This window comes from Stigmatopora nigra, chromosome 10 (genome assembly GCF_051989575.1).
Source record: "Stigmatopora nigra isolate UIUO_SnigA chromosome 10, RoL_Snig_1.1, whole genome shotgun sequence".
Classification (NCBI taxonomy): domain Eukaryota; kingdom Metazoa; phylum Chordata; class Actinopteri; order Syngnathiformes; family Syngnathidae; genus Stigmatopora; species Stigmatopora nigra.
In genome coordinates this window covers 7,660,998-7,673,181 of record NC_135517.1, presented here as the reverse complement: position 1 = coordinate 7,673,181, position 12,184 = coordinate 7,660,998, and the positions used below count along the sequence as shown (strand labels likewise).

Genomic DNA, 12,184 nt, shown 5'->3' with positions numbered 1-12,184 from the left:
AATGACTGCGAACATACATGTGTGAAGACAGTTCATCTGCTGCACTTTCTATGAACTCAATGTTTAAATTTTTTTGCCAAAGGACATTGGGAAATGGAAACATCATGATTTCCAAAGGACAGGGCTACAGGAAGTGTGCGAGAAGGCTTTCGAGTTTGAAGCAGACACAAGTTATCCCTTTCAAACATATTTTGACGGTATGACAAACCATGTGACACCAGTTTGTCGGAAAATGAAACATTTGCTTTCAATGCCAAGACAGGAGGGATGAGATTTAACTGGGGAAAAGTCTAACATGAGTTCCATTATATGTGCTGTCAACATGTGAGTCAGAAAAACTCCAGGGAGTCATGAAATTACACTGAAAATGATCTGCATAACTCAACTCTCGTCAAGTGTGTATAACTATGCAACCTTCAACTCCAGATGCTCCCAAATGTATGGTTAACAAAGTAGTACAGCCAGTCAATTGATGTTTAAATATCGATATGAATACGTTTCAGAAGGCACACTGGGAAACTCATTTCGGTATTACTGCAATGGTATTTCAACATTCCCTATTTTAGTGAGTTTTTTATTATTGGACCAACCAGGAAACATGCATTACTGCTATTGTCTGTGTTATTATTCACAACTAAGCAAAATAATCTTCAATTTAACTTATTTTGTCAATTGAATGAACGAAGCTTGTTTTTAATGAATAATTAGTATATTATAAAATAGCTGTTTTGTAAAAATGTAGTGCTTTAAACCAATTACAAAGACAATAATTTTGACATTTTACTTTAGTTTTTTCAATTGTTGGATACCATATATAGCTCAAGGGCTTGATCATGTTGGATCACGCTGCACTCACACACACACAAAAGGAATGCGAACTCACATCCTCGCTCACCACTTTTGGTGAATGACTGCCCACGTCTTTATTCGGGTAAAAAGAGATGAAAAACGAATGATGCTAGGACTGTGACTCTGCTAAAGCAGATCAAAACAGAGTTTATTAAAATGACAGCAGGAACTTGGGAGCCTCTTAAAAGGTTTTTTTTCCCAGTGCTGCCAAGTTTTAAGTTTTAGGACAGTCACCGACTCAATGCAGCAGGAGGTGGCAAATATTCTTCAAGCATTTGAAGTAACTTGAATTATTTGTTTGTGAACTGGTTTGAAATCATCTGGAGTCAACAATCATCCAACCGAAAACGGTAACCGGAACTAGTGGGTGCGGAAAAATCAAAAAGACGTCACTGATTATGAGGAACTGAATGTGGTGAAAAGGTACAATGGTAAAAATGGAGCACACTGAAGCAAAAACAACTATAATAAAGACACCACTAATTATTAGGAAAAAAAGAGCTAAAGCACTAATGTCCAAAATGTATCTGGTGGCTTACAGTACTTGAGAAAATGTACTGGTGTGTACACTAGTCGAATGTCAAAGCTCCACCTCTGTAACCTTCACTTGGCTCCCTGCGGCCATTGAGCATCAAGTCAAATGCACACTGACGCAGGCGGCATGAGAATCGAAGAGGAAGAAGAAGACCTCCTGTAGTGTAAACTGCTCGCTCCTATTCCCCCCAATCATTTATTTCAGTGGTCTTAGCATGCATCCCGCCCACAGCCAGCTGACAACTTCTTATTGCAAAATATGTGGGTTGTTTTGGCCTGAGATGGAGCTTCACAGGAAGTCCAGACAACCAAATAAATATCAAACGATTAGCCAGTAACAATGAAAATATGTTAAGTTTGCATCAACAATAACAGCATCTTATAAAAAAATACACTTAATAAATAAGCTTATACTATATGAGCCGGATAGAAATGACTGCAATTATAATCATTTGCAGTTGTGATGAATCATATCCATTGTTGTTGTAGAATTGGTTTAAAAAAAATGGGGTTGTATGTTTTTCCCCATAAAGTAGACTCATTGTCCAGTTAAAGAATATTGTTTTTTTTTTGATGAATGTGTTTAGTTCTGGCAAAGAAAATGTTCACAGCACACAGTGTTGACGCCAAATTGATGACTAAGCCATCTCTGTATTACACCCCCACATGCCTTGAGCATAAAGGCAGGAAAAGAAATTGGAATCCTGAAAGCAGCACGGACTTGTCTGCACATACGTAAAAAGAAAACTAAAACGCCACAGTTGTCAGCTGAATAACTGAGCGGTGGTGATCAAGTGCATACATTTGGAATTAGGAGAAGCATCTGTTCAAACCCAAATGGTAACAGGAAGTATCACATTTACATGATGCAAAATGGTTTATATCAGCTGTGGGGTTTTGTAAGAACCTGATTTGCTTTCAATGCTAAGATGTATAAATGTAAATGTGAGCCATATTAGACAAGTATATGGAGCCATTGTTGGTATAATGAATATTTTTTACTTTATTGTATCAATTATACTCCTAAGTTTTTTTTTTACTATCCCTGTTTTACAGTTTGGTAAATATAATAACGTCATATTCATTGATTTTCATTCAAAGCATTCCATTTTCTAACTTTCCGAGCCAACTAGGGGGAACTGGTGATGAATTGGTCAAAACCTGTTTTTAAATATCAACTTCATTAAAAATTAAATACATAAATTGAACATGTATAAAATGAACTGAAGGGCCAGGTTATTTTGATTTTCACTCTTGAGTCTTTAAAACTATGAGATGAAAAACTGTAGTTTTTTATGTTGTGTTAAAAAATGATGCGAATCATGTGAAAATAAAAATTATTATTTTTTGGGAACGGATTGCCCAGCTCTTGTCATTGGCCAATTTATTAGATACAACTACACACTCCACTTGGCTCTTAAACTACGGAAATTCAAAATGCACAAATAAAAAGAAAAAAAAAGAACATTTTGTGTCATATGACTCCCTGATGCATGCAGCGTGCAAAACGTGAATGAAATGGATGGTTTATTTATAAGAAATCTGACGTAAAAAGAGAAATGACGCATATCCACTTAGATGAAAGGTTTTCTTTGATGAATGAGATTGTAAAGGATGACATGTTAAAAAGTTTGATGGCTAGTTCAATGAAAAATGCATGCACGCACGCACGTTGCCTTATCTTGTGAGTGTTTCTTGAAGAAGTGAAATCTGCTGGAGCGGCCACACACAATGGTTGCGCAGAGCTTTTCTTAAGCACACAAATCGTGGCGGATATAAACATTTACACTACAACAGAGGTTCGCAATGCTTTGCCGAGAGGAGAATGGTCCATTTGGGTCGGCCTGCCTTACCAATTCATCCCAAGCACATTACCTTCCGTGACACTAAGTATGATATTACAAGTCCTTTGAGCATGATCTTTTTACATACTAAACTAATTTCTAACATATTTAGTGAAGAGGCATGTAACAATAAATCAATCTGGGTGGATGAAACGATTTGTTAAATACAACCAAATTTAAATCGTTCAAAATGCAAAACATTGATGAGCATCATCATTTTTTTTAAATGCTGTTTTGTTAAAAAGAATTACTTTCATTCAAATATCTGGAATGTTTCAGCATTAAAATTGCCCAAAACATCTTTTTTATTGCTTTAGAAGAAAAGACTGTGTTAACTGTGTAAATAATGTAATGTTCAATCAATCAAATTACCTTGAATCAAGTCATAGCAGATTTTGTAGTTTAGTCAAATATCCTATTGTTGACTACAGAATCAAAATTGAATTGTATCATATCAAAATTGGTGATTTACAGCTTCAGGGGCAACTAGGTGATTATCAAAAAGAAACATGGCAGCTCTAATCTGCACAGTAATTAAGACTAGCATGGTTCTGGGTTGAGAGACACGCGTTACTGCGAATTGGGAAGGTCAAGGGGTCGACAGAATAACGCGACAGATTTACAAGACCATCAGGGTGGTCTGAGAACAAAACTATGCGCGAACTACGGCCTGGAACGTACAAATGGAATGTATGACGTTACGGTCGAGGGACATATACAGTATGATAGTAGTTCACAGTCCGACTTTTAATACCGGATGTTGTTCATCATCGGTAGCAAATGTGGATTGTTGATTTTAAAGTTATGTGTTGAGTTCAGAGTTCACTAATGCAATTATGTTGAATGAGTTGGAAATGCCTTTGTTCCAGAAAATCAAAGGACATTGTAAACAGGAGTTAAGCACGAAGTAATGCCGGTGAATAAAGACTGGGGCCTTCCTTCTTCTGAGAGTTCAATGACAGATACAAAGAATTCTTGTCTGTCAGATATATAAATTAAGTGAATACTGGGCCTCATCTAAGATTGTACATAGTATTGTTAGAAGCATGTGCAATAAACCATTCAATGTAGAAATCTACCGATGTGTATCAATCTTTTAGTCATTTATTTCTGAAGATACGGGTACATTGTGCAACATTTTCTTGTAACGCCTTATGTAGGGATGTACAGGGAACAATTTATAAGCAGAGGAAAAAAGTCAGATCAACCCAAGTACTCAACTTGTTCGTAAAACGTGTTTTTAGAGATTATTATATGTTTTCTATGTGAATCTCCTTACATTTGGAATTGATCTCGACAACATTTTCAAATCGTGTTTGCTCGAAAAGTCTCTAAAATCCTCTGTTTTGGCGTACTCTTTGCTACGTGTTTAGACGGTGAGGATCAGCTGTTCTAACACGAGACATGATGTTACAGTAAATGGGCCAACTACTCATTTTAACTGCAGCTTACACGTCTTGATGCAATCCTGAAATTCTATTGATGACGAAAGCAAAATGTTATACAAAAATGAATATGGGGTCAAAACTATTCTGAAACGCAGCAGCTTGTACAATTACAAGTTCATTAATAACATCTAGGAGTAACTTTAAAAAAATCAACTTGCTTTAGCAGTTACCGTGAAACTTTTGCTTGTTTGACACAGATGTGAATTTTAATCTTGTTCCACTGCGGCCCAAAATCTCTCTAACACAACCTCCGCATACATCTGGAGCGCCCAATGGGAAATCCGTATTTACTCATTGGGTTTCCCCTCGTGACTCTGCATGCATATACCAAAGCAATATTATAATTACTTCCGCACTGTACTCGGCTGGTTGGATTTTCCCATTGGGTTAAGATTAAAGAATGAAGATGTGCTCTCCCATGTGAAAAAGGAGCAGGGGGTGACGAGGATGGACCCAAGGAAGTGTGGGACTGCTGAGACGGCACGTAGGAAAGAATGTTTTCATTTGGTTACAAGGAATTCCACAGAAGTCTGAAGAAAAGCTGGAGAATGTAGTAAAAAGAAACATGACAATGCAATTCGGCAGTCTCTGAAAGTAAAATCAGCTCTTTTCATGTATCAATCACACTCGTGGTTTCGGCGCCATGCTGCTTTTGGGATCAGTGACGGTCAGAGCTGCTGGGAAGAAGCATGATCAATGATGACACACCAAGGAATGATCAGGAATTTAAACCAAGGGAGGAACATGTGTACTGAAGAGAATGTTCGTCAGGCTTTAAGTGCTTTGCTTTCACCGCACAGCCATCAACATGGAGGGAAAGAGAGAAACAAAATTGGTTACAACATGAGACAAGAGCAATAAAAAGGAAAATAGAGATGTGAGGAAAGCCATAGTGTTGCGAACCAAACAGCAGAGCGCCAATAAATCGAATGAACTATATTCCAAATTCGAGGAGATCGATCCAGTGGATTCCAGATGTGAGACGTCTGCAAGTAAAAGTAAATCTCCCAGTTTAAACTTTGTCTCTAGACACAATCTGAATCTGACCATCAATAATGCAACTGTCATCTTCATCTAAACTAGCAGCCTTAATTTCCTGTCACATACTTTTAGAGTTGCAAGCAATTTCTACAAGCATTCACATCACAGTGACTGCACAAAAGGAAGTCATCTAATCAATTCCTGATGATTCAAAGCCTCTCTCCAAATCACATCAAGGAGGTGAACACACAACAGATATGCTGTATAAAGATGATGACAGAAGAGCAAGAGCGATCGATGACTTGAGTGAGATTGTCCTTTTTAAGTGGAGGAAACTTAAATGCCACCAGATGATTTCCGACTTGAGAGCAGACAAAGACGCACTTCAATCACTTTAGTGGTGGAGGCAACAAAACAAATAAAACACAAAAATATGTGTTTCTGACCTCAACAAATGGGTTCGTCACCGGACTTATTCCATAACGCTTACTATTTGTCTGAATCCAAACTGATACGATACGTAAGGAAGTTTTAAATGCAAGTTGAAGATTAAAAAAAAGTTGACCACACACAAAAACAGTTCAATAAGAAAGTACACTGTCCAGAGGTCAAATTCATGCCATAGCAAACGTTGTCACAGAACAAATTTACCTTTAAAGATAACATAAATGTATTTATGGGAAACAAAGTGTTTATACATAAGCATTAAACTCAATTGCTTAGTGTGAAGGTGACTGTGAGGGAGCGTTCATGTTGTGTGTTGACTATCCAGTTGATTTAATCAGAGTGTGGTTGCTTATAATCCTATTTCATATATGGCCTCCATACTAAGTCCCCGCAGCAGCACGTGCAGCTGAGTGGCAGCAAAGCTGCTTCGTCGTGGATTCATGAAGTGCCCACGTGCTGCAATGATGTAAAGCTAATGTGTGTCCCACGCGCATGGAAAGACTATGCGACAAAATGTATTCAGCTCATCCATGGCACATGGATTCATTAATTGTGCGTTCAGTCAGACAGGGCAATTCATTCTAGGTTTTGTTGCTATTTCTGACCATACTCCATAGATCAATTTACCAGTTTTCACCAGTATATTGGGTTTTTTGTTAAGGGTCACAACGGGGGTGGATTTAGGGCGAAACGCAGACTACACACACAGGACCGATTGCCGGTCATCATTAGGATCATTGTTCATCAACGTTAATTGAGTCCCAACTAACCAATGAAAACTTTTGTCAAGAAAATCACAAGTATAAAAGATCAGGAAAATCTACTTAAATCTGACAACACTAAAAAAATGCATTTAAAGAAACACACTATACAAACAAACAATTGTTTTTTTTTTTTAAATGTGCTTTGCCTGATAAGAAGGCCAATAGATCAATATGTGGTCAGTCACATAGTGACACATTTTAGAATAAAAAGAAACATCTCAAACATTTAGCGGTAATTTATGCACGTTTTTCCTACACTCCAATAAATTCGGACAGTAACGTTGTACTGAAAATCAAACCTATACCATACTTAATGATGAAATATGATTGCATATATCAATTCTCAGCAGATATTTTAAACTAGTGAAATATAAGCAGCAATTAATGGTTCAGTAAGATGAGTGAAAATGTAGTGCTCCTTAACCTATTTCAGGCAGCATCCTGATTTCCAATTCAGTTACTTTGCACACATGGTTGTGCAACAGTCAGAGGAGAACATTCATTTCACAAAGGTGTAGTCAGACACTTATATAACTGTGAGTGTGAATATGCTAGGGAACCTGTCAGAACAAACGCTGGAACTCAGTCAAACCTCCACCGTGAAACAACATCTCAACAAGTCTTTGAACTAGCAGAAATGGTTCATGTAGTTGTGTGGAAGCTTCTGCCTTTTTACATGCATAGCCAAAGACACATTGATGTGCTCTGGTGAGAGGGAGCTTCTTGATATTTTCCAAGTACTTATGCCACTAAAATGTGACGAAAGTTCTAGAGTTTGCCTGCTCGTTCAAAAGTTACTTTCATTCAACCCTCAGAAGCCCAGGAAGAACATTTTCCTCAGATTGAGGACTCACCCTGGATTGACCCTTTGACCCCAGAAATGTGAGGCCGACACGCTAACCACTCGAGCCACCCGCTTTAAGACAAAATCAAAATTCATTCGAGATCAGATTAGATCAACATAATCGGGGTAAAAGCAAAGCCATATGAAATACACACACAAACACAAGGCATTGTAATCATAAAAGGGACTAAGTAAAAAAAATGTAATTGCTTGACCTCACTATACTGTCAAAGGAAAATCTACATACATCTCCGTACTGCAAATCCCTTGAGATTATATCCGATGTTTCATTGATGGTATTTATTAAATTTATGGGCAAGCAATTTATAGAAAATGCAGAATTCCTAAACAAAGCTGTGCATTCTCAAATTATCTTTATCATATACATATGAGCAGTTGGATGATTCTAGGTCAACGTGATGACATTTTCCTGTGAAAGCATGTTTGTGCAAGAATACATCCTCGAGTTAGGACTAAGCAAATTTAATGTGAGTGGTCTGAATCCTTCTTAATGTTTGTGGATGTCTATTTCGAGCGAGGTTCTAAAGGTCAATGGGGGATTTGAAAGTGTTTTTTTTTTCTCCTCTGAAATACTTTTAAGCAGACAAGTACATTGTATGGAAAAAGAACTTCATTCTTCTGTCACTTTATCCCGTGATACTTTGCAGATTCCAGCACTTTGTTGGCAGACAACTTTCTAAGTCTCTCACTTGGGTCGCTGTATTTCCATATTTTAGCCAGTTGGCCCACCACTGTACAGCTTTATCTCAGACAGGTGAAGAGATGATATGCAGGATTAAAAATAATGGTGCAGGAAATAATCCAGATTTTTATACAAAAGTACGGCACCTACTCGAATCCAGAGCTTTGAAAGGGCACTTTAATCTGCCAATAAATACATACGAGCTTTTAAAGTCATGTCGGGAAAGTAAATGTGAGGTGGCAGCGTGGCACTTCCAACATTTTTAAGCAAGTTATGAATCCCCTTTCGTGATTTATTCATAGTACATACTCGACAGATTTTCCATCAAATTAATTTCAGTCAAGAGGACTTCACCCTATTATCTGCTACAGTATTTTCACTTTTCACGATTATTCACGATTTTCCTTCACAATTTCAATTGTAGTATTTAATAAAGATGATAAGGATATTGGAAAGAATATTTCGCAATGTACTTTATTTCCAAAAGCAATAAAAAGTACATTTGGGAAAATCAAATTAATCTCAATCAATATGATCATACAAAACAAATGATTGCATTTTAATAAATTACTGATTAAAAAAAATGCCCGTCTTTTGTTTACTCATTGAAGCTTTTGGCCACCTAGAACGAGCTTTTTAAATGCATACACACAGACAGATTGTGACCGCTTGTGCTTTTTTTTCTTGCAAGTAACCATAGCAACCACTCTAGATGAGGCAAAAGAAATCCTTGGGGAAACGACACGACATCATCTTCCACGGTTCTTCTGCTTTTTTGAAATACTAGAATACCCTTCTGCTTAAGAAAACCCTTCTGTATGTTTATTTACTAGAATAATCCCAACTACTGTGGTTTAGCTTCCGAAAATGATGATATGATATGATTATCGGCCACCTGGCAGGTTAGACGACATTCAACAACAGGTATGACGGCAAAGAATGAAATGTTGTGCGTCCCTTTTCAAAAACACACACGGGCACACACACACAAAACTATTGTTAAGGAACATTGTAATTTTAAACAAAGTATTCTGTAATGGTGTATGAATTTCTCCTGAATTTAATTTCAGTTTGGAATGAGGACTTACTTACTAACAAATTGGCAAAATGGACAAAACAAAGAAATTTGTGTTACAGATACTCACCATACCTTCAATACCTTTCAATCATGCAAAAACACAGGTTGCACAAGTTAAGACCTGCTAAGAGTGGGAGTATAGGAGGTGCTGCAACACTAGGCAAGGTAGAACACTGACTCTCAAGCTGCTTTTCTAAAATGACACAACAGCCCAAGCCAAGAAGCCCGTCACCCTAATAAAGAGGAAAACTACCCAAATTCAAACATTCCAACCCGCTTTGGTCACCTTTTACGATGAAGAATTCCCATTAAATTGTATGAGCCCAACCTGATGCAAGCAAGCATCATTTTAATGTTGTAACATGTTGAAAGTGGCCTCAAGATATGGAGCAAAGGTATTATAATGTAGACAAAAACAATGACCTTGAACAGTGGAAACAATTGCATGTGATCTCAATCTCGAATATGTAGTGTGTTCCGATGCAGTTTTTTTTATATAGTTCCACTCCGATTTTTTTTCAAGATTTGTTGCCATACCAATCTTAAACTGAGTCATACCCATATTTTTAGAAAAGGATTAATACCAATTCAAGTTGATGTTTCCTGCCAAACTAAACACCTTCTGTATATAAACAAGCCTTGTTCAGCCTTTCAGACAATTTGCTAATTAGCTGAAACAGATTATGTGAGTTTCCGTAATGGTTATTTTGTGTCTATGCGTAAATCTGTGACTCACTTCAAATTCTCATGAAGACCAGTTGTCGAACCCCGCACATTGAGCAACCGTTCATTTCGTTTTTTCTAGCCATGGGGAAAGCTTCCTGCAACCTACGGCATGACAAACCGTGTAGACATCACATTTTTAGTTATGTTAAATTTTGGACTACAAGGGCCTGGCGTCCACTTATGACATCAAAGATAATTCTTGGTTTTTACGCTCATTTGAAGCCTAATTACAGCCTAAATATCAAAGAGAAAATAAAATGCCTTGAGAGAGTTTGGGTCTTAGGAGGTTTAGAGAGACATAAGTCAAAGCACTGAGTTGCAACTACATTGTTGTCTACCACAACTATTTGCAAGTATCCATTACATGTTGGGTGTAAATGAAAGAGTAGCATTTATAATGACCTCATTTTTAACCAAAGGACATTGCAGATTTTTCTAAATAGCACATGGGATCATGTCAGAAGGTATGAGCCTTTTTCAACCTCTTCCAGTGACCTATCCTCCTTGCCATCTAATGCAAAGAGTGTGTCAATATCCTGCATCTGTTTATAGGAAGACTTGATTGTAAGCGAACTAGAGGGAAGCAACACATTGGCAGCAGACCCTGACGTGATGAAGCTAGTTTTTTCCATTCATTTGCATGAGAGGCTTACAAGCCAGGCTCGCACGTGGCTGTAGAGCAGCTTCCAACACCCAAAGTGGACAGGCAAGAAAGGGGTGGGGTGTTGGGGGTGGGAAAACAGCTGTAGTAGTTCTTTGGGAAAATGCTTGGACCCCTGCAGAGATCTTTCTCACGTCCCTGCTGACTGCTTGGCCAGGATGGAGACAAATGCAGCTGCAAGGACATCCACTCTACATACATTCCTGCTGATGCAGCAAGGCCATGTTATACACATACACACATACACAGAGATGCGCACACAATCGGTTTTAAGAATGAATTCAGTGCATCAAATAACTTATTGGCTGTCATTGACGGCACTAGATGCTCACTCCATTTTGACTGGGAGAGGCTGCCAGTGAGGAATCAGAGACACTCAAAATAGATTGGACGTCAGGGGACGTCAATGGCACGAAGACATGAGCATTTGCAGACAGTTCTTTCAGTTTTAATGAAATGGACGTCTATCCACGTCAACGGTAGACAATAAGCTAACTAGCACCATCATAAGAAAAAGGGTCCAAACTGGACTAAGCATCTGATTCGTTTCACTCCCAAACTGAGCCAAAATTGCAATGCATAATTCTAAATGATATACATAGATATAAGTATAGAATTTCCATTTTGAATGACATTTAGGAATGCATGATTTGCCCACCCTGTTGGTTGGTGCATGCAGCCCATCGAGAGGTGGAAAATCATGCGTAAAAGAAGGCGTGCCGTTTTTTAGCGCAGCAGTCTTACCTGAACCGGGGAGAATCCTTGATACATTCTTCAAAATCCACCGTCATTTTTGCGTCTTCGTCGTGTATTCCTAACTCAGTGTGTCAGTGTCATCGCCCGCAGCGGCTTGTTGCTATAAACCGAGGAGACGCTCGGTGACTGGTCGCCAGTTCCGTCGTAGCCTCTTCCCAGTGGCACCCTGACACTAAAAAGACGATCGAAGTGCACTGTGACTGAATTACTACAACTAGGGGTGGGGGGGGGGGGGGGCGTTTGAATTGGGAGTGAGCGACCACGTGGGAGTAGAATAGCATCGACTAGCGGCGACTTGTGGATACTGCAGTAAATCTAATGACTTTGATAAAAAAGGGATTTTAAACTTAATCCAGTAAAAAAAAAATTACTTTCATGTTATTATTCTTTACATATTTTAAAACAAAGTTTGGTTGTACATTTACGTCAATACATTTTCTTTTAATTTGAATGAGTGCAATTTATAACTTTTTGATATAAACCCTAACCCTACAAAATCCTTATTATTGCTTGGTGCTTTTTGTTAGATATTTGTTTGTTTGTTTGTTT

General features: G+C 38.0%; 1 protein-coding gene across 4 annotated transcripts in view; it reads right to left on the bottom strand.

Moving 5' to 3' along the window:
* Nucleotides 1-11,835, bottom strand: part of acap3b (ArfGAP with coiled-coil, ankyrin repeat and PH domains 3b) — a 38,207-nt gene extending 26,372 nt beyond the window's left edge. For all 4 annotated transcript variants that reach the window (XM_077725511.1, XM_077725508.1, XM_077725510.1 and 1 more), the window contains exon 1: nt 11,624-11,835. In XM_077725511.1, the coding sequence (XP_077581637.1) occupies nt 11,624-11,670 (47 nt within the window). In that variant the 5' untranslated portion in view covers nt 11,671-11,835. The remainder of the gene's footprint in view (nt 1-11,623) is intronic.
* Nucleotides 11,836-12,184: the final 349 nt, after the last annotated feature.